Genomic DNA, 24,329 nt, shown 5'->3' with positions numbered 1-24,329 from the left:
ATTTGTGTGTGATTTTCGTGCGATTGGGGAATTTTCATATGAATAAAGAATGTTTACAGTATGCATGCTAGGTAAGGATAGGCCATAGCTTCATATAAAATGTTAAATATAACATATTTCAAAATGTTTTTTTGACTTGAAACCATTTTAAACCGCGACCGGAATATGATACAAATCCTCGATGGTGTTTTAAAGTGAGTTAAAAGTAAAAGTGTAATATTAATCAATTAAATTGTGTCATGTAACTTTATGCTACCTGTTGTGCTAATGCACCTGCTGCAGGAGCTATTCTATTCCATACAATAATTTTTGTTAAAGAATTCAAATAATGTTTCAAGAATAGTTATTTTTTTGTTTGTTTTCTAACAAGACTTGAGATAATAGGTTTGTCAGTACCATAGACAGTACTCGGTAGGTACTCAAGATGGCGGCCGTCAACTGGAAAAAGAGCGGATGACGTAAGAGGTCACGTGACTGATATTCATGAATAGTAAGTACTTGCACTTAATTAATATTACTCAGTACTTAAATATATAATTACACTGTAACAATGACACCGTAAAATAAAGTGTAACCAAAAAATGTAATGAGATAATAAAGCAAGCATACGTGTAAGTGTGCCATGGTAAAGGTTGTGCAAGTAATGCTTCTCGTAAAGAGTAGGGGTGTAACTCCGGTGTCCTGCCCAAATTCCCTCCATTGGCCTTTATCAATCATGGCCTACGAATAAGAATCCTCATGCTTTCAAATGGCTTTATCACTCTCTCTCCTCTCCACCTATAGCTGGTGTGTGGTGAGCGCACTGGCGCCATTGTTCTGACAGTGGATGCTGCACACTGGTGGTGGTTGAGGGGAGAGCGCTCTATAAATGCCTCATTTCATTAAGATGTGTGTGTGTGTGTGTGTGTGTGTCCAGGCTGAGCTGCAGCTTCAGGACGAGAAGGTGTGCAGTAGGGCCGCAACGACGCGTCGAAGTCATCGATTACGTCGACTATGAAAATACGTCGACACGCATGAAATGCGTCGACGCGTAATTATTTACGTTTAAATATCGAGTAATGGCGGCTTCTGCTCCCTCTCATGGTGAAAATGACAGACCACGATCATCCAAAGTATGGGAATACTTTACCACTACGGCCGAACAGAAAGGTGCTTTCACTATGCAAACTATGCCCCATTCGGTGACAATAAAATGGACTTTAATTTATAACTTAAACTTAAATCTGTTAACGAAGCTTTCATTTGCCAGTTTTTAAAAGTTGTGTATGCACATGTAGACTAGAGACCTGCACTCCCGCGGGTCACAACGCAACAGAGTGCGGCGCGGGAGCCGGGAACATAGATCTGATGGCCGGGCGCGGGCGGTAATGCACTCGTGTGTGTGCTGGTTGCGGGAGAATAAAACGATTCGCGGAACTCCCGCAAAATAGAATTATCTATACATTGAACATCTAAAAACGAATAAATTGTCATTCATCTGTTTGACAAAAGCAACAAGAACAACTAAAACAAAATAGAAACGATTTACAGGCCAGAGTCTCTATCTATTTATAACATGTTTGCAGCGTTGAACAATGTAGCCAATCACAGACATATGTGTTGATTTCTTGAACGCCAATCAGATGCATTTATGCTAGAATCCCCTCACCGCTCAAAATGGACTTTTTGTTCAGTGCTGAATTCTGCATACTGGCAAATCATCTGATTATAGCAAACAAAGTGTAGATATTATGAAAGATTCATTGTGCAGCCAGTTTCATTGATAATAACAGAGTTAATCTGTGAGATCGCGATGAACTGAGATGTCAGCTTTTTAGGAATTATTAAGGGAGAAATCCGTCCTGCGCAGGTCTCTAATGTAGACTTTAAAAACAAACGACTAACGTTATATTAACATTAACAGTAGCCTATAGGCTGCAATCTAGTGTATGTGAACCTTTTTGCAGATAAACACAAGTGCATTTTCGGACAAGTTAATTGAGTAAATCATACTCCCACTACGGTAATTAATAACAGATTATAGTAAACACATTTCCTAAATGGGCCTGTGTATCTTACATTTTTTTCAATAGTACCATTAGTTAAAAATAAAGTTTAAAATGCTTCCTGTTCGCATATTTCATAATAAAATGACAATTACCCTTTCTGAAAGAATTTTTTTTTTGTCATCATTCATAGATTTCATGTTAAAATAATATACAGATGCACTACCCTCTTCAAAATACAGCTGATATATTGTTGTACTTATTATTTATTGGAAAGTTTGCCAATGGATAAATCAGCTAATCCCAAAAATAATCATTAGATTAATCGGAAAAATAATCGTTAGATTAGTCGACTAATCTAAGAAATAATCGATAGATTAATCGACAACAAAAATAATCGTTAGATGCAGCCCTAGTGTGCAGAGAGCGCAGAAAGCGAGAGAAAATCCTCTCCCTCTACAAGAAGCAGCAGGAGGAGAGGATTGCTCAGGCAAAGGAGAGGAAGAGAAGAGCGAGCATCATCCATCACACATCAGATAACAATGTAATACTCTAATAAGCATAAAGATATGTGTGTCATACTAATAGCACTTCTCATGTGAAGTGCACAGGAGACTGGACTCCCAATTGATGTTAATAGAGCTTTGTGTTAGCATGCTGCAAAGCTCACAACAATAAAATAAAATAGACAATTCAACTATTTATAAGTATATACACTTCCGGTCAAAAGCTTGGAATAATTACGATATTAAGTCTCTTATGCTCACCAAAGCTGCATTTATTTGATGAGAAATAAAGTAATGTTGCGAAATATGTTATTACAATTTAAAATAACTGTTTTCTATTTAAGTATATAATTTATGCCTGTGATGCAAAGCTATATTTTCAGCATCATATACAGTCTTCAATGTCACATGATTCTTCAGAAATCATTCTAATATGGATTTGGTGCTCAAGTAACCTTTTTTATTATTATCAATGTTGAAAAATAGCTCCCCGACGAGCTGAGCAGCGAGGCCAACGCAGTAGAAGAAGTGGAAGCCATCTCTCCTTTTGAGGAAGCTTTCCAGCAAATCAGAGAGGCCACTGGAGTCACAGACCCACGGGTGAGGACACACAACACAACATTCAACTGTTTTCAGTGTGTTAGGGGAGTAACAGTTTAGGACACAAGGACCAGATGTTTGAAAGAAGACCCCGGAGTCAGAATTATAATAAATTAAAGAAAAGTTTTACTGAAGATAGTTTGCAGTTTCATCAGCAGAAGTTCAGCTTCAAGACTCACACAGTAGTTCGTAGGCCGCCCCACTTACAGTTACAAAGATCACAGCAGTTATATCCTACACCACACACACACACACAGCAGTTATACCCTTCACCAAGGTCTAAGCTACGTCCTTTATTCAGGTTGCAGTTTCTGATTGGCTAAGAAATAGATAAACATAGTAATTTTCCACACATATACATATAGACGGAAGCATATCTCTATCGATTATGCCGCTGACACTCAGACCCTGAAGTTAGACACGTCGTGACCTTCCAGGTCACAGATCTGCATTGCTGGGCGCCAGCATGTCCAGAACAATAACTCAGTCAATCTCCAATAATGCCAGTGGTTCCTTAACCTGTAACCAAGAAGACTAACACACACACACACACACACACCGACACACAGCTTCTCTAAGGTTGGATTTGGCCAGGCTCTAACTATAAACAGGAGAGTCCTCTCAAAACATCAAGATAATGCATTCTTTCTCTCAAGGAGAGCTACACTTTAGTCTAACTGGAAAGTAAGGCTTTAACAAAGAAATGGTCCCTTAAACTATTGGCTTCAATGACCCTATGTTTTAACACGTTGAAGACCTTTCTCAAACACAAAACAAATCCATATTTCATTTCTGGAAGCCGGGCTAAATGAGCAAGCACTGTTACTGCATTCAGATATCAAACACAGACATTAAAGAATACATGAAAAGAACATTTCAGTAATCACACTGGTAACTTCTATAACAAAGTAAAATCCCCAGAGAAGTCATTTAACTCATTTGATATTTAGAAGGAAAAATATTGATTAATACCTTGATTATAATCACTCATTACATATACATTGAAGTATATTATAGATTACTCCTTGTTAAGCAATGTTTATTCTGTTCTTGTGTTAAGCAATGTGTATTCCTGATTTCTCTTGTAATAGGAACTAGTGGGCCTGTTTATCTCTCGGAGAAAAACACAGGAACGTTTGTTGAAGATGAAGGCAGAAAATGAGAGTTTGCTGCTTCCACTGAAGGAAGAGAGGAATATGCTTCAAACTCAGCTTCAGGATATGAAATACTCAGTAGAAACTGAACTCTCAAGGTAAGAGCAGACATTGTAGACAGTGTGAATATGATATCACTTCACATTCTCTGTTATTGTGACTGAATAGTAACATAACATTATTGTCCTCGGTCAGCTCTCTGCAGGTTTGTGAGCTTCAGCAGCAGCTTGAGCAGACGCAGCAGCGCCGTGATGCAGCTAAAGATCGTCTGTACGGACTCAAACATGCACTGAACGCTGCCAAAGCAGGAGTGAAGCACCTCAGTGAAAAACTTCAACACATACCACTGGTACTAATGAATCTTGTCAAATACATAAACCCCCTGGTTTCAGGGTAAATTCAACCCAGGGTCCTTTGCACCATGACCTCAAGCATTCCATGGGTGTTTGGCTTGAGGTCATGGTGCAAAGGACCCTGGGTTGAATTTACTCTGAACCATCCCTTTAATTTTATGAAGAATACTTTCTGTGCACCAAAAAAAACAAAATGGACAGTAATGATTAGTCAAGTTGCTGTTATTGTATTTTGGCTTGTAGAAGATTTGTAACTAGTGAAACATTGACTGTTTTGTTTACTTTAGGAATATATGTCATATTTTACTTTTTTGGAAGTTGTAAAATAACGCTTACTAATATTACTAATATGTTGTTTATTTCATGACCCTTTGCAGTTCCTTGCCAAGATAGCAGAAGATCTACCCAAGGATAACACGCGCATTCTGTTCCGTGAGGACCAGAAACAGGACTCTTTTGATGGTGAGACACTAGCTCATATCACCATGGAATCTCATTTCTGCCACATAAGAAAAAAAATCATGCTTTGGTGAAATACCAAGTCATAATTATGAGATAAAAAGTCTAAATGTTTTATCACAATTATGATTTTTTTTCTATAACTTTTTGTTTTCATTTACTCTTTTTATGTTATAATTTACTTTTTATATTTTAATTAAAACTTTTTGTAATTGTGACTTTTCCTGACAATTTAAATTTTTATGCCATAATTGACTTTTTATCTCATAATTTCAACGCTTTGTAATACTTATGACTTTTCTTGATCATTTAAATTTGTTATGCCATAACTGACTTCTTATCTCATAATTATTGCTTAATGGCGGAAATGGGCTTCCATACATGTGTCCTATATCTGAATTAAGCTTTTTGGGGCGTGAAGTCACACATATCATATAGTAAAAAAAAAACTCCTCAATAAAAAATCCTACTTGATATATTTACAAATAATTTTTAGCTTGAAAAATATATTTTATCATTCATCGAGGTATAAATAAAATATGCTATTAGTTTTTACTTGATGGTTACACCACATGACATTTGTTAAATTTAAACTTCTTGTTGAACATAAAAGCCATATGAAATCAACACGGATACAAAGATTACATACAGTATATCTAAGAACTTGGCATACTGTATGTGTTTAAAACTTTTTTTCCCATTATACTTCTTTATCTTGGGCACTCTGATTTTCATTTTGCACCAGTGATCACTGATTTGTGAACTTGGAAAGCTCTTGACCAGGAACGGCCATGTGTTTTTTGATGTACACAGTTCAAAAGCTCCCTCTTATCAAGATGTTCACCTGTGCTGTTCTGATTTAGTTCCATTCCTTAATCTGTACACTGTGTGGAAGTTAAAGCTCACCCTTCTGTTGTACAGAGTGGTGGTGGATTTGTTAATGTCTCAAAGGCCAGATCACGTTTACGTGTGAATGTGTGTGTGACTGAGAGACTGGCCTACTGGTACATGGGAACTATGAATGCTGTTGATCCATATGGAACAATAACAGAACTATTACGTTTAGCAGACAGAGGTGACACACACCTAACACACCTGGATGTCTTTTCTGTCAACAGATGAGGACAACAGGAGCAATGATGAGGATGTCATCACCCGTGTCAAGCTGAAGCAGCAGTCGGAGTCAATCATTGACCAAGCAACCATTGACCAAAGACTTGCATTACAAAGAAGAAGGGCAAACTGATCAACCTTGATCCATTAGCACCTGCACTAAGCCATTCGGCTGTACACTAAGCCATCTTCTTCTTCAAAAAGTTGACATTTTGGTTTTTTTGGTGCACAGAAAGTATTCTTCATAAAATTAAAGGGATGGTTCAGAGTAAATTCAACCCAGGGTCCTTTGCACCATGACCTCAAGCATTCCAGGGGTGTTTGGCTTGAGGTCATGGTGCAAAGGACCCTGGGTTGAATTTACTCTGAACCATCCCTTTAATTTTAATTTTACATTCAAATGATGCATGCATGAAATGTCTGAGCATTCCTCTTGGTCTCTGGCAGATGAAGGGTCCGACACCACAGCTGACTCCAGACTCAGAAGAACAAACACTGCAGCTGTTGTCTGAGGTTGAGCAGAAACTGATGCTGCTGAAGGAGGAACTACAGGGCAAAGATCTGGCAACCATCCTGAAGGAGATAGAGGAAGAGGAGGTGAGGAACAATGATTAGTCAAGTTGCTGTTATTGTATTTTGGTTTTTTTCAAAGAAATGGTCCCTTAAACTATTGGCTTCAATGACCCTATGTTTTAACACGTTGAAGACCTTTCTCAAACACAAAACAAATCCATATTTCATTTCTGGAAGCCGGGCTAAATGAGCAAGCACTGTTATTGCATTCAGATATCAAACACAGACATTAAAGAATACATGAAAAGAACATTTCAGTAATCACACTGGTAACTTCTATAACAAAGTAAAATCCCCAGAGAAGTCATTTAACTCATTTGATATTTAGAAGGAAAAATATTGATTAATACCTTGATTATAATCACTCATTACATATACATTGAAGTAACAATGTCTCTCACAATCCCTGTGAAGAAAATGAATGTTTAGCCCATAAGCAGCTTTAATGACAATATGAAGTCCTTCAGTGGAGCTCAAACCTTCTCAGTGTTGATTACAGGGTTTCCCACACATTCATTAATTTGTGGCGGCCCGCCACAATACCAACGCTGACCGCCATGGATTGATTCCGATTTTTTTTACTATTTTAATATGGGTAACATTTTATTTTATTGTAGAGCTGCGCGCAGCTTGCTCCCTCCTCCCTCTCTCTCACAAACTGACAACGGAGGCACGACTAGCCCCCTCCTCTTCGAGCACGATCTGAATCAAAACATGAGCATGCGTTAGTTAGAGGACGGATTGTTGCCGGTGCTTAATGCTTATTCCCCCAGCTAAGCCGAAGATTCCAGAATCAATCCGGAGTTGAATGGTTAGTATTGTAGTAAACCTTTCTATTTTTAAGAGGTTTAACCAAATTTTCTGGAGGACAGAGGGTACATCACACACCAGACTTTATGGAAATAATCACTTTATTGACAAGTTAATTTAGAAAAATATACTCATTATGTAAAGCAGCATTTAAAGAAGTTGAACAAACATTTACTCAGTACGCTCCCACTAAGGCAAACGGCGATACACAAGTGAAACTCCAAAAACGTCACTACACTGCACTCCAGTGGTTATCCTCAGCCCCGCACGGCACAATAGCAATCGTGATCAAACAGCAAGCAGTTTATCAAGTGGAAAAATCAGCACGTCCCCAGTCCAGCGTACCCGAAGTATAATGTCCATATAACGTCTAAAACTCTGAAACCACAACAGTCACACTCACACTCACACCACACATGATATATTAAAATATAAACCACTTCCCCGTTTCCAGGAGACAAGACCCCATCCCGAGGTCTAGGGAAAGGAATCAGCCGTGCCGAATTTGTCCACAGAGACAGCACGCGCTCTTCTTCAAGTTATTCCCGTCCCACAGTCGCAGCGATTAATCATAATGGAACTGGCATTAATTAGTCCTCTTTGTGCAGCACGTTTCTCTTTGGGAATCACAATGTCTCTTTGTGCAACGCAGCTCTTAAAACCGCTCCGGGAACATGTGGCCAGCGCTCCTACACCCGTCCCACTATTATCTAACTACACCGATACAATCTATCTAGCTATCTTCGTTGCCGGACAAACCCTAACGGTCTCGAGCAACACCAAGCGTCCCCATTTATTTGCCGAGCGCGGAAAAGCCAGTCACGTTCACCACTGTCGAGAGCCCATTCTCTCACCTCTCCTCTCTTAAATATCCTCTACTCCAGGTGAAATCAATTATCCCTGCCTTCAGTCAATACGACAAAGTGCTGCAGAAAGGTTCAAATGGGCGGCAAAGCCGAACACAAAGATAAATCCCCACATTCATCACACTATCCCCTCCCCTCGGGTAGACCGGACTCGTCCTCGAGTCACATCAAATTATAATCCTTAGACCAAGCTGGTGGTCTCCGAGAACGAGCTGGCTGCATCCTTTGTGGACATAGCTCTGGAAGGGAGCCTCCAACTTCCATCCTCTGGTGCCCACTCTCCTGCTGCATCTCACCTAAACCGGTGTCCACAGGAGCAGGATTTACATTTCCCCTGGAAAGACCACCTTCCACAGAAGACTTCGATAGTGGATTTCCTTCGATGCTAAATGCAGCAGGCTTCTCTCTTGTCTGGACAGCCTCTGGAACAGCAGGTTGATGATACCCCCATATGAAATCATGTCCTTCTGCACGGCTTTGGACCTCCGGGTGTCGTTCAGCAGCCCGGTCCACAGGAGTAATTTGGTCATCCTGCCCCATAGATTCTGAAACAGAACAAGCAACATAAGGTTTCATTCGATTGAAATGCACAACACTCTCAGAACCCCCCTCTGAGAGCTGTACTCTATACAGCACATCCGACACCCTTTCTAAGATTTTAAATGGCCCCTTAAATCGTCTCTGCAACTTAGGACACACACCCCGTTTACGTGCTTTGTTTTGAATCCAAACTAATTCACCAACTACATAATAGTGGAAATTTGCTCGAAAATCAGCACATGTCTTCTGTCGCTGAGACGCTTGACTCTGATGCCTTTTTACTGCTTCTACCACTGTAGATAAACTTTCTGCTACTCCAGCCACATATTCATTTACAGACTGAAATTTCTGCATATTATCTACTCCCAACATAATATCCACTGGAAGGACCATCTCCTGCCCGAATAACACCTTATACGGTGTAAACCCAGTGCTTGTCTGCACACTACTACGATAGGCCATCATCACATATGGCAGCAACCTATCCCAGTTCATCTGATTTTCATCCACAAACAATGAAAGCATTGATAATAAAGTGCGATTAAACCGTTCTATTAGCCCGTCAGATTGAGGGCGATACGGAGAAGTACGAGACTTGTTTATTTGCAGCAATCTACACAACTCCTTAAACAGGTTAGACTCAAAGTTTCTCCCTTGATCCGAATGCAAACTCCGCGGTACTCCATACCGGCACACCCACTCCTCTACCAACACTCTAGCAATGGACTGAGCCTCTTGATTAGGAAGAGGGAATGCTTCGGTCCATTTAGAAAAATAATCACCAATAATTAAAATATACTTATTTTTATTTAGAGTCTCTGGTAATGGGCCCAGTATATCTACAGCCACACGTTCATATGGGCGGGATACAACAGACATCTGAAGAGGGGCACAAGGGGCCTTTCCATGAGCCTTTCGAGAAGCGCAATCATGACACTCCCTACACCATTTTTTAACATCCCCAAACCACCCAGGCCAATAAAAACGATCCTTCACCTTAGCTTGTAACTTATGGATCCCTAAATGCCCCCCAGTGGATGTATTATGCAGCATGGACAACACCCCTGGAACCAGACTTCTAGGCAAAACCACCTGTATTGCCGAAACAGCGTCGGAATTTGCTGGAGGTATCCTCACCAACCGCTGATTCTGGATCTGCAATTGGTCCCACACTGGCAAATACTTAACAAGGGCAGGGTTTAGCTCAGCTTCCCTACAATCATCCCCTGACCCATTTTTCAACTGAATAAGCAGCCGAATATTTGGGTCCTCTTGCTGAGCCTTAACCAAATCATCTTCGATCTCCTGCATTTCCCTTATGGGACCCCCCATTCCATCAGCCTCACTCACTGCTCGAACTACTGTAACTTGTACCTTAGACTGAGGGAAATTACCACTCTCCTCCCTGTTGCTTCCACTCCCAGATCCGGGGAGCCTTGAGAGAGCATCAGCATTGGCATGCTGCTTCCCCGGTCTATGAATGATCTTATATTGAAAGTTGGCCAGTTGCTCTAACCAGCGAGCCAACTGCCCCTCCACCCCACTGAAGTTATGCAGCCAGCGCAATGAACTATGATCAGTTCTCAACAAAAACTCCCTCCCAAGCAAGTAATGTTTAAAGTGCTTTGTAAAAGTTACCACACTAAGCAGCTCCTTCTTTGTGGTGGCATACTTCCGTTCTTGTTTAGTCAAAGCTCTACTAGCATACGCCACCACCCGCTCCAAACCCCCATCCTCTTGAGACAATACAGCCCCGATTCCCACATCACTGGCATCAGTGTCTAAAATAAATGGCTTTTTAGGGTCTGGATAGGCCAAAACGGGAGCACTAATAAGACTAGCTTTTAATTGTTGAAAGGCCTCTTGACAGTCCTCCCCCCAACCAAATCTTTTTCCCTTTTCGGTGAGCTGATGTAAAGGGCGAGCAATCTCAGCAAACCCTTTAATAAATCTTCTATAATAGGAGGCTAATCCTACAAAACTTCTCACCTCCGTCTGGGTTTTAGGTGTAGGCCAAGCCCGTACTGCTTTTACCTTAGATGGATCTGCCATTACTCCCTCAGAAGATATCACGTGACCCAGGTATTGCACTTGGGAGGAAAAAAGGGTACACTTGGAAGGTTTAACCTTAAGATTAGCATGACGAAGTTTCAAAAGAACCTCATCCAACCTCTGAAGATGCTCTTGAAAGGTTCGCCCAAAAACAATGATGTCATCTAGATACACTAAACAAGTGGTCCACTGCAGGTCAGCCAAAACAACATCCATCAGGCGTTGAAAAGTGCTTGGAGAGTTACATAACCCAAAACTTAAAACGTTAAATTCAAATAAACCCTGACGAGAAATGAATGCAGTCTTAGGTCTATCCTGAGGGTCCACCTCCACCTGCCAGTAGCCACTTGCCAAGTCTAAAGTAGAAAACCAACAGGCATTTGTTAGGCTATCGAGAGCATCGTCAATCCTAGGGAGGGGATATGCATCCTTCCTTGTAACGTCATTTAGTTTACGATAATCTACGCAAAAACGAAGACTGCCATCTTTTTTTCTGACCAAAACCACAGGTGCTGCCCACGGACTACATGATGGACGAATAATGTCATTATCTTGCATCTGTTTTATCTGCTCAACAACCTCCTGCTGGAGGTGCAAAGGTACACGCCGAGGGGGCAATTTAACAGGCTGTGCAGAGCCAGTATCTATTTTGTGCAAAGCAAGATGAGTTCTCCCCAAATCATTATCCCCCTTACTGAATACAGACGCATTACGATGTAATAACTCCGCAATTGCCCGCATCTGACTAGAATTAAACCCCCGATCCTTCAACCCAAAATGTGACACTAAATAGTCTACAGTCAAAGGAGGGGAGGAAATTGACTCATTCACTTTGGTAGTCAACGCACTATCCCCTACCTCTACATCGGGAAAAAAAGTGCCAATCTTCATATTTTGCTTTAAAACACAATTATCTTCTGACACATTAATGACTCGCACTGGCACAACCCCTTCCTCAACCTTACAAACCACTCGAGCTACCAAAACGTCACATGTTGGGAGCATGATGGAGAAAGGCTCCACCATACCCTCATAATGTTGTGGAAGAAGTCCTTCTACTTTACCAGGTACAATAGCTTCAGTACGAGGAGGAATCATAATATCTGCCTGCACCCTAACTACCTTAGGTTGTCCACTACCATCTTCACTAAACAAGGGGAGCTTCTTTAACCGGCAACATTTTTCACCCAGATCAATAACTGCCCCAAATTTGGAAAGAAAGTCTGTACCCAACAGTAATTCTTGGGGGGTAACATCAGCCACCAAAAACTCAGCGACAACAGCCAAAGAATCAAATTGACATACAGTCTGCCAACGACCCAAAATTACCATTTCTCCACCATTCGCCACAGCTACTCTGCCCTGATATCCATCTAAACAGGACCCCCCATTAGTTACTTTTAGCCAAAACTGCTTGGGTACAATAGAAACCTGTGCACCAGTGTCAATCAATAAACGTGTTTCACACCCACCTACTTTACCAGTCAGAAAAACTCCAGCATCGGTTGAAGAAACTGAGGCCAATTTATCAGACACAGTCGTGGGGGCAGACATTTGGCCTGTTGTGCCCGCCCCCTCTAGTTTCCCTGCAAATAAGGGCAATTTCTGCGCAAGTGTCTAGTACAACCGCATTCCCAACATGCTTCGGTCCGAAAACGGTCCTGTGGCTCAGATGAATTTTTCAGAGGAGTGGTGCGTGCAGACTTCACCTGTATATCCTTTACAGTAACTTGTAAAGCCTTAACCTCCTGACGCAACTCCTCCACTATGCCCAGTAAAACTTCAACCTTATCCGATGAATTCTGCAGACTCAGACCACGAACTTTAGAATCTGAACAATGTGTATGTTCTAAATTCCGAATAAGTTCCAATTCAGATGCTAAATTAATTGCGCCTTCCAAAGTGGCAGGTTTTGCACTACGCAAATGTATACGTATGTCACCGCTACCTACGTGTGCAACAAAGTGATCATGAGCCAGTAAATCTTGCGTAGCACCATCAGCAGAAGGGTAAGCTTTATAAATCAAGCGTCTTAATGCATTACCAAACTCACGAGCAGTCTCGTTATGGAGCCGACGTCGGGAGGAAAAGCTCACCCGATTCCAGTCTGCACTCTCACAAGGCTCTAAACACTTACCCATTGCATCTTTTAAAAGAACATAATTATTCTTTGCTTCATAAGGAAGTCCACCATAAATATCCCTGGCTCGACCCGAAAATAATAAAGACATAAACTTTAACTTAAGCTCATTATCCCACCCATTTACTTGCGCCGCCATCTCAAATTGTTCAGACCATTCCCGTCCCACCCCAGTAAATGTTTCTGGCATGAAAAGGGGGCGAGGAACTGAAATTACATTAGAGTTAGCAGCTATCATATCACCATTTGAAACCGATGAACTCGCCCCTAATTGGGACACAGACATACCCCCTCCCTCCATATTTATTTATTTATTTATCGTCCCACCGCTGCCACCAGTGTAGTAAACCTTTCTATTTTTAAGAGGTTTAACCAAATTTTCTGGAGGACAGAGGGTACATCACACACCAGACTTTATGGAAATAATCACTTTATTGACAAGTTAATTTAGAAAAATATACTCATTATGTAAAGCAGCATTTAAAGAAGTTGAACAAACATTTACTCAGTACGCTCCCACTAAGGCAAACGGCGATACACAAGTGAAACTCCAAAAACGTCACTACACTGCACTCCAGTGGTTATCCTCAGCCCCGCACGGCACAATAGCAATCGTGATCAAACAGCAAGCAGTTTATCAAGTGGAAAAATCAGCACGTCCCCAGTCCAGCGTACCCGAAGTATAATGTCCATATAACGTCTAAAACTCTGAAACCACAACAGTCACACTCACACCACACATGAAATATTAAAATATAAACCACTTCCCCGTTTCCAGGAGACAAGACCCCATCCCGGGGTCTAGGGAAAAGAATCAGCCGTGCCGAATTTGTCCACAGAGACAGCACGCGCTCTTCTTCAAGTTATTCGCGTCCCACAGTCGCAGCGATTAATCATAATGGAACTGGCATTAATTAGTCCTCTTTGTGCAGCACGTTTCTCTTTGGGAATCACAATGTCTCTTTGTGCAACGCAGCTCTTAAAACCGCTCCGGGAACATGTGGCCAGCGCTCCTACACCCGTCCCACTATTATCTAACTACACCGATACAATCTATCTAGCTATCTTCGTTGCTGGACAAACCCTAACGGTCTCGAGCAACACCAAGCGTACCCATTTATTTGCCGAGCGCGGAAAAGCCAGTCACGTTCACCACTGTCGAGAGCCCATTCTCTCACCTCTCCTCTCTTAAATATCCTCTACTCCAGGTGAAATCAATTATCCCTGTCTTCAGTCAATACGACAAAGTGCTGCAGAAAGGTTCAAATGGGCGGCATCAAAGCCGAACACAAAGATAAATCCCCACATTCATCACAGTATAATGAACACTGTTGCACAACATAACTCTTGAGAAGTTAGTCTATGTTAAACGCTGTCGCGTTTCCATTACAGATTCGCGCAAAACTTTTGCGATTCTTTTCTAAATATCGATAAAAAACTATTGCGAAATGACGCCGTTTCTTTACATTATCCAATGTTATGCGACTAACGTCATTTTTTCCTCTCGCGATCAGTCATTCCAAAAATCATGGCAACGGCAGACATCCCAATTCTCCCGGAAGTTCCGGGAGTCTCCCGCATGTTGATAGCGGCTCCCTGATGCCCGCAAATTAGTTAAAATCTCCCGGAATCTAGAGCGAGCGAGCAAGAGCGCGCATACGTAGCGAGAGAGGAGGCGAGAGACCTTGCGTGTGTGTGCGTGTAAGTTACGCCTCACGAAGCGCAAGTAACCGAATCAGAATCGAACCAGACTCACTAGACATTATTATTATTATTAATCAGACTAGACATTATTATTATTATCTCCAGGTCCAGGTTGGTGTGTGTGTCTGAGTCTGTGTGTGTGTGTCCACCTCCAGGTCCAGGTTGGTGTGTGTGTGTGGGTGGGTGGGTGTGTGTATGAGCAAAATTAGCAACAAGTCGTCTCTGGAGCAGTCATAGAAAGTGTAGCAATGGCATAGCAATGTAGCAATACGCTGATTTCACGCAGCCGCCATTTTGAAATCGAAAGTGAGGCTCCGGTTGGAAGAACCCCGGAAGTAAAGATAAACAACAATGCCTTGGATTACCAACCTAAAGCTGCTGCCGCGATTTACACTATTGGATGTTAATATCCAATATAGGATATGTATATAGTTCATTCCTGCTTCGTTTTTTACATTCTGAATTATATATAAAAAAAATATTTTATTTATAAATGAATTTCACTGTATATAGTCTAAAGTATGAAAGAAATGTTTGTACATTTTTAGAATTGACACAATATCATTAAACACAACAATACGCCATCGCATTACCGACTCTCCTGTGATTAAAGGCGACACTTCCGGTTTTCTTCCCACCGGAGCCTCGCTTTCGATTTCAAAATAACGGCTGCGTGAAATCAGCGTATAGTAATGTCTTTAAGTTATCTGACGCTAAGTGTTGGCAAAGGAAATGTGTTCTTGTCAATAAAAATATATGATATATTTAACCCTTTTGTTGTGCACTAATCATCATCATCAATATATGATATTGTATCTGTATCTTGAATTGATGGATTACTTTCCTGGAAGACTTTAAACAGTCAGAAACTGCTCACGGATTCTCCACACCACCAGTGGGATCTGATCTTTGCACCTAGCGCGCAGCACGCTGGACTTAAGGATTTATCACACACACACACACACGTACGCACGCACGCACACTATTGTAAACGCTGTGAAATTGTTAATTGTATACATATTGTTATTTTTGTTTGTTTTGTATAATACACTTGGGTTTTCTGATTAACTATTTGTGTTGACATTTGTTATTTCTCCTCCATACTGTTAATTTCAGAAACGGGACAATTGTTCTCTTCATATAGTGTAAACTCCACAAAATATTCTATTGGAGTGTTACACTACATCCACAGCCACTTATATCTGGCACTTTTCCATAGATGTTCATTAGGAGGGTTAGCAGATACGCAGCGATATGGAGCAGCAGATGTCGTGTAGAGCATCGGTTCCCAACAGGGGGGTCGCGGCCCACAAGGGGGCCTCAGCGAGCTCTGTGGGGGGTCGCATCATATTTTGAAAAGTTTTGAGCAATTTGCATTAAATAAAAGTCCTTAACTTTTTTCTGTTCAAAATTTATATAATGAGCGAGTTCATCATGAATCCATTTTCCAAACCGTGTTTTTGTCTTATCCTGAATCACTATGGTACACCTATAATAAGTGATTACATTGAGACTATTTTACCCTGGTTCGGATCGCTGCGGAGTAGCCCAGTACCTGCGTGACTCGTCATAGACGCACACAGAGAGAGAAGTAGTTCCGGCTTCAATGTTCTTCCGAAAGACGCATGTTTGTTATCGCTCGCTATAGCGCCAAAAGCCTAAAAAATAAAGCCTCACATTGATAAAGCCTCACAAATAACATGCAAGTGTTTGTTTAGATTTTATTTTGTGAACACATTTCTATTTAGTTTTTATATATTTAGTTTTAGTAATTATAGTTATAATAATTGTTTGAGATTGAACAAAGAACCAAACAAATGCAACTTAAAAGTACAAATTATTCATTCATACTCATTCATAATAAAAATTAAATCTTGTTAAACAAAAACTATGCGTATGATTATTCTTTTATGGTTATTTCTATGATTAATCCTTTCACACATTATTCTTGTATTGATCCATTTATGCTTTTAGTCTATTGCATCTTTTAATATCATATACTCATAGTTATACTCATATATTCATGTGTTCTATTCAGACCAGACATTTAGTTTTCTTCTATTCTGACAAATGTTTGTGGTTTGACATGCTAGGCTATTTGGTTTTTCTTTCCTGTTTTCTGCTCAGTGTGGTATCCTGTCTAATATCTGTGGTGTCTTGTTTAGTTTCATATATGATGCTTATCTTACTTGGTGTTAAAGTACAGTTGTGTTTGCATAAGGTCTAGAAATGATGGAAATACTTATTTATTACTATAATTATATAATTATTATTTCATTTCGGTTAGTTTTTCAGTAACAGTTGTTAGTTTTGTTTAGTTTTAGTTTCTCATTTATGGTAAAATGTATCATTTATTTCAGTTTACGAAAATGTTTTTTGACCAATAGTTTTAGTCTTACACACACACACTCACTCAACACAGTCAAACAGACATACACACGCACACACACGTATACGTACCAAGTGGCAACCTCCCCGTCTCTCTCTTGAAACCAACACGGAAGTGAGTTAAACTGCAATTCATTAACTGGCCGCTTGGCCTGGCTGCAGAAGTGAGTCAAATCTGTATCTCCCTCATGTTAAAAATACTAGAGCCCGACCGATAAAGGATTTTTAAGGCCGATACCGATACAAATATTTGGTGATTTAAAAATCCGATATTCCGATATATCGGCCGATATATATATATATATATATATATTTTTAAAAATCCAGAAACGCGTAACAAAACATGAACAGATTTCCCTAACATTAGTTATTTGTCGTTATTTAAGAGTCCTCAGCCTTACTAAAATAATATGATAATGCAGTTTAAAAATAAACTTGTTTGTTTTATTGTCACAACAGAACAGAATATATTAAAGTTCTGATAAATATAATGTATAAAAATACAAACTTAAGATATGAAACTTAAAGTCCTTTGAACAAAAAAGTCAACTATTATTATTAATATTGACAGTAATAAATCATGTAATTGTGTGTGTGTGTGTGTGTGTGAAGAACTGATAAGATTGTAAATGTGTACCTTGAAATGCAATGTAAGTCGCTTTTGATAAAAGCGTCTGCCAAATGTCAATGTTATAAGCTACCTTATAATTACAATGTCAACTTGCTTATCCCTTTACCTGCACTCTTTTAATTCTATCCATCTATTCCATCAAGCTACAACAAACCATTTTCAATCATCATTTGCTGCCTGCCTTCTAAAATCTACTACTTAGTGATGCACTAAATACATTATGTGACTCGTTAATGCTGCGGTTAAACGAAGTCAGCAACGCACACTTGGATTTCACACACGTGTAAAAGAAAAGCTAACTTTTATGCACAGGCTGTTTGATACTTTTTCTCTATGTCTAAATGTTCACTCCTCGCGTGCCTAACTTACATTTTACAATTCAAAAACTGGAACTACAGATATGCTAGTTATAAATACAGTAATCATTACTTTATTTAGGCAGAAAACTAATCAGAAATCACTGGAAACAGCGTTGAAAACAAACATGATAAAAGCGGCCGTTTGCTGGCATTTTTGTTGTTTACTTGAATATTTAAAACCCAAGCATCGATGTTTTACCACAGGTTACAATTTCACAAAAGAAAGAGGACACACTTACTTCTTCAGTCGCGTCTGTTAACTTACTGTTTATCTGGTAGTTACAGGACATATTTACATCACATTTAGAAAGAATGATAATTTCTACAAATATATGCCACCAAAAATACGACCTGAGGAGCTTTAGCACTCTCTCGACTCCCATACAGATATTTTCAGTCAGAGAAACAGAGGAAGCTCCCGAAAAAAAAGTTGCTTTATTTTATGTTAGTCCGGTATAAAGAGACGAGACGTAGGCTACTGACAGATAAAATAAAAACATGACTGTGATAGCCTTTATGATTGGTCGGATTTCTTCAAGCGTACTATGTTTTTACACTATGCGTATCTTCAAGCGTTTACTATGTTTACTATGGTAATGGTTAGCGCGCATAGTCTTTTGCATCACAAACACAAGGCATTCAAACATGAACGCGAGTTAAATTATTTTAAAAGTCTTTAATGCTGACAGAATCATCCGGCGCTGCCGTCTCCCGACTCAGGTGAACTCTGGACTCTGTTCATGCACTCCTCTAGCCCGAGCGATCTTCCTTGTATAGTGCCCTCTGGTGGACAAACTATGCAGCGCCAACACTCATAACATGGTTGAAGCGTGTTTCGTCTGCTTTTATTTTATTTTTAAATATTCATTTATCGGCCATTATAAATGCCGATACCGATAGTTTGAAAAATGCCTAATATCGGCCGATAATATCGGCCCGCCGATTTATCGGTCGGGCTCTAAAAATTACCAACTTTACAGCAGAAAAAAACATGTTTACAGCCTGGATCTCTATGTGGTTTTGGTTTATACAGCTAATTTTGCCCTTCATAACAACTGTGAGGGGGGTGAATTTTTTTTATAACTCGTCCGTTTAGTTGATTAATATTTAAATTTAAGGGCGTGGCCACTTGAGTGACAGATGGATTGCCGCTGTCAATGCTAGCCGTTTGTCTGCTGTTACTAGCCGTCACTTCACCTCAGCAAATGTTAGCTGCTGAACTTGCCTTCTCTGCAGTGTTTGTGCTTTTTTTCGGGATTATTTCATAAAATTTTATACTTGGGTACAAAGCCCACGTCTTTGGATTCCGTCGTTATCGTTTGAGACAACAACCAGCGCTGTATTTCAGTTGTTTTCCTCTGTGAACATGGATGGATGTCTGACAATTTCTTTGCTTTTTGGGGTTTTCAAATTTAAAACATCAATAAAGGCCCGTTCGTTCTGCTATCATGGAACAGATGGATTATAATATGCTTATGTACTGTCAGATGAAATCATGCAGGCGTCGGCGCTTTCTCCGTCCATGCATTAAATGCACATGAATGAGCGCGGATTTTCTAGCGCATTTACTTGCACTTCAAAGGCAATATATGGTTTAACCAATTTGAGAGGCGGCCAAATTCAGAATTTAAAATGGACTGAATAAGCTCTCTACGAACTTGAGCGATGCCGCGCTGACGGACCATGAAAGAGTGACTGACATGTAACGTTATGCACATAAATCACTGTCACGCACAAACACTCTCGAAGTAATACACAGTCTCACTTGTAGCCATGTCTTTTAACTATTATAATATTTCGAAGGGCAAAAATAGGAACTTTTAATTGGCTTTACATCATCAGCTAACTCGATGACGTCGAGCTAGGTGATTTCAGATAGCCAGGCTCATATTTATGGCCAGGCTTCTTAGCTCCACTCACGCCCCGCCTGTTTGCCTATTTTCTGTTATCCGGGAGTGACGCAAGGCCAATATGGTGACGGCCGGCTCCGCCCACTTTAGGCTTCAAAAATGCCCTTCAGAAACCTACGGGTGACGTCACGGACACTACGTCCATATTTCTTTACAGTCTATGATACGTACGCATGCACGGCACTGCTGTTCTCAACTCACATCTGTGTGTGTGTGTGTGTGTGTGTGTGTGTGAGAGAGAGTGTAGATCTGCAACAGCTCAATTTGTGCAGTTTCTCATGGTTTGAAGGCATTTTGCACCTGCTGCAGAGAAACTTGCCCTCAACTCATTTGAATTTGTTCACTTTGTGTCTGTTGAGCTTCAGACTCTCGATCTCTCTTCAGGAACACGTAACGTGTGTGAGACAAGTGCAAAAAAATTGAATCAAAATCTCATATTAAATTAAAATCAAATCCAGTTGAAATGACAGTTTCACTGATAATACTGAGAGTAATAAAATAAAAGTCCTCCTCCGCTCAAATTATGTTATGGAGGAGATAAACGATATATGAACTATGATTTATGAATATCTCCAGATTCTGATTCTGAATCTGAATCCAGCAGAACAGCTGTCTGTCTCAAATGTCAGATATTACATCAACATGTTTAATCCAAATGGCATTTAAATGCAGATACAGTCTATAAGATCGAGTGAACAACATCAGTACAACTGAAGAAACTGGATGCTGTCATTCAGATATATATTCTCATAAGTTCATTGACTGCCATTATGAATGTGGAACAATAAAGATGCTGGACTTTGTTGGAAACGGTATATTTATATTCTCAGGGTTAATATACTGTATATTATTCACATTAGTGTTGGCCAGTACTGAGACTTATACGGTACAGTAACAGCCTTTCCTTCAAATCGCCACTGTAGTTATTTATCATTATTTACACTAAAGCGTTGTATTATTTCAACCCAGTCACTGTATGTTTGAAGCTCATATTTACTCCGCAGAAGTAGCAGTGCTTCGCCTTCTGAGAATATAGTTCCCAGTATGTATACGGTTAGAAGATGTCTGTGTCTCATGTGACCTTGTTATTTGTACACGCTTTGACTATACAAATCACAACATGTAAATAGGAAAATGTTGGCGTTATTTTGTCACTTATTGGGAGCAGTGTGCTAGCTGGAGCCGTTTACCTCCAGTCTTTGTGCTAAGCTAGGCTAGCGGTGGGTGCGTCAGACAGAGTTACGGCACGCACAGAGATGAGAAGGGTATGTATGGACTTATCTAACTCTGGGGGATACGGTGAATAAGCTAAAGTCCCAAAAAGTCAGCGTGTTCCTTTAAGCAGGAGCAAGAAGAAGAGACGTCACTAAATCAAGAGCATTGAAGAGGCGCACATAATGGACGGCATGACACATAGGACAGAAACAGTCTTTTACTCAAAGTATGAGTTGATTGAACGGATGACAATTGTTTACGTGGACCTAAACCCCATTAGATATGCTTACATAGCACTTGTGATTTATGTAGAACATTTTAATGTAAGGACATGTAAAAGTGTAATGTAGGTGCTCGACTTGTGCCTAATTATTGTTACTTATCAATCTCTTAATTATTTTGAAGAACGCAAAAGGATTTTGCAGTATCGCTATGTTTACAGCAACAAAAAAAAAAACCATCTGTTTACAGTCATACCAGCCGGGACCAAAACGTCATTTTGTAAGAATTTGTGGAAATGTATCTGAAAAATGTGAAAATGATATGCCTAATGTGGTCATTTCATGGTGCAGTGTAACAGAACATGAAAAAAGCACCTGAAGTAAGTGAACTAAAAAAAAAGGTGTATTGCCCTATATTTTAGTCTGCTCTGGTTATTGTATCGACAGATTATAACCTTTTCAATGCCTGATATTTGTCGCTGTTTGCCGCTCTATTGCCTCTTTTTCTAACTCTGTGCTTCACTTTTCTCAATCTTTGCATGTTGTTAATGTGATCTCCATAATAAACTGAACTCTCTAGAGTCTTTGTTGAGATCAAGCCTTTCTTTGCTCTTAAGGTGATGCTTCCATTGTTAGCATTTATACTATTTGGCAAATGTTTCATGTTAAGATCATGCTATTGTTTGCCTCAACCTAAATTGTTCCAACAGTGGAGGATCTTGAACGCAATGATGGCACAGTGGACAGACCATACTTCATGCCAGAGATACTGCCCATCCTCAAGAAGTCCAATGAGGGGCTGAAAACAGTGGACTAGGACAAGACCAAAAGATTGATAGAAAGAATTTTGCATCCATGTGACAAAGCCATTTTTCAGTTTGTACTTGTTTTTTTCGGAGTGTATATTATAAGAAATTATGGTCTGTTCCCAACTTCCACTCCAATATATATATATATATATATATATATATATATATATATATCAAAATGTTCCTTCACTTAAAATAGCTTAATTATCATATAGAGACAATTACATCCAATCTCAGTAATATGTAAATAATATCACAGAGGGCAACCAATAACCATCTTGATTACAGGGACTTCAAACAATCTTATCACTTTAACCTTTGGCTGTTCTTATTTGAAAGAATAACAGAGAACCTTCTGTGGGACACTACGGACCATGGGGTGTCTTAATTTCATTAACATACAGACCACAGCTGTTGCGAGAAGAGCAACTTCATTTACATTAAGACCAGGATAAAAGGTTTAGGATTGGGTATGTTCGGGGTTCATTCTGACGCCGGTGAACCCAAGGTGCTTTGTGTACCTTGCTACTACTATGCTGTAATAAACTTCATTTTTTTAGATCTTCGACGTCCACTTCATTTTTTCTTACAATATATTAAATAATTCTGTGATGTGATCAGGTTGAGAAAATAATAAATATTAATTAGCTCATGCACGTAATGTCCACTTTCTCGAGCATAAAGGTATGTCACTTAATTAATATTCATGAGCCAACGTCCAGCTACACTGTGGTTGAGTTGCTAAGCAACGAGTTTTAGACAAACAAGTTTCAAATTACTGGCGGTAACACAGATAGAGACAGAAATCTTTATTTAAACCTTTATAAAATAATAACTATTCATAAAAATGCCTGGCATCAATAAGCAAGCTATCCATAATCCAGTTTCCGAGCTCCAGAGAAAAATTCAACTTCTGGGTAACTTAAGTTTTTTATTACAGATTTCGCCAATTAAGCTGAAACAGTTAACGTTAACTTAAAACCTGCTTAAATAGTCAGTAATATTGCGGCAGTAGTGGAATAATGAGTATTTCAATTGTTTTCTTATTATTGTTCTTATTAATCATGTATTCTCAAGGATGGCAATGTGTTGTAATGTCAGCCTGGAGTTATTATATAGCAAAGTTGCTTCTATAGCTGTTTAATACATTTATATTACTTTTAAATTGAATAAAGAGCTCAGTAAAATAGTCTACAGAAAGTTAATATTGCATGATATTACACCCAACTTCGCATGGCCGCTGAATGTTTCTCTCTGTCCACTAGAGAGAAAAAGAAGCGCGTATTTTGAAAGCTCTCAGACTGTCTGCCATCGAGAAGAACAGAAACCATCGTCCAGCTGAAACATGAGAATGAAAACATGCACAAGAAACTGGCTGAGGTCAGACATTATGAACACACACATGTAATGTTAAAACATATCCATATCATTTAAAGGACAAGTTTGGTATTTTACACTTAAAGCCCTGTTTACAGATCGCATCTGATGAAATAGAACGGTTAAGATTAAAATTTGGACACATACTGCTGTCCCGAGAATTTTAGGTTTCAATTCTCGGGAAAGCAGCATGTGTCCAAATTTTAATCTTAACCGTTCTATTTCATCAGAAACAATCTGTAAACAAGGCTTTAAGTGTAAAATACCGAACTTGTCCTTTAAGTCACGTTATAGCTGTATTTGATGCATATCTTGGTCTTGGTTGTTCCAGGGAGAGGAACAAGTAATCAAGGATGTTTTTCAAGACCGTGGGATGGAGAATCCATCATTCAGGAACATGCCTGTTAAGGTGGGGTTCAATGAACCTTTATATCAGTAAAAACCTTTTGTCACTTCTTTCACTTGTACTATCCAGTTAAATTGCCCGTGGTTACAGAATCACCTGCATATCAGTTGTGGTTGACAGTAATTTTTGTTGTGCAGTCGGCTCTGACGGTGCTGGAG

At 39.7% G+C, this 24,329-nt stretch overlaps 1 protein-coding gene and 2 long non-coding RNA genes across 3 annotated transcripts in view; 1 reads left to right on the top strand and 2 right to left on the bottom strand.

Annotated features, from left to right (window-relative positions):
* The window catches only part of LOC309491534, a 53,091-nt gene that overhangs the window by 13,045 nt on the left and 15,717 nt on the right, over positions 1-24,329 (bottom strand). The window lies entirely within an intron of this gene.
* Positions 960-22,502, top strand: LOC309491535 (outer dynein arm-docking complex subunit 3-like). Its single transcript, XM_082190599.1, has 6 exons — positions 960-1,149; positions 2,978-3,091; positions 4,183-4,343; positions 4,441-4,594; positions 6,618-6,767; positions 22,290-22,502. Exons 1-6 carry the CDS (start codon positions 1,081-1,083, stop codon positions 22,380-22,382), a joined length of 741 nt encoding a protein of 246 aa, XP_082046725.1. The 5' UTR covers positions 960-1,080; the 3' UTR covers positions 22,383-22,502.
* LOC309491536 lies at positions 17,620-19,035 on the bottom strand. Its single transcript, XR_014203167.1, has 2 exons — positions 18,399-19,035; positions 17,620-17,792 (listed from the first exon to the last, which is right to left on the bottom strand). It is a non-coding gene; the product is annotated as an uncharacterized lncRNA (long non-coding RNA).

Source organism: Leuciscus leuciscus (assembly GCF_965113295.1).
Source record: "Leuciscus leuciscus genome assembly, contig: HAP1_SCAFFOLD_334, whole genome shotgun sequence".
Lineage (NCBI taxonomy): Eukaryota > Metazoa > Chordata > Actinopteri > Cypriniformes > Leuciscidae > Leuciscus > Leuciscus leuciscus.
This window is presented reverse-complemented; position numbering and strand designations above follow the sequence as displayed.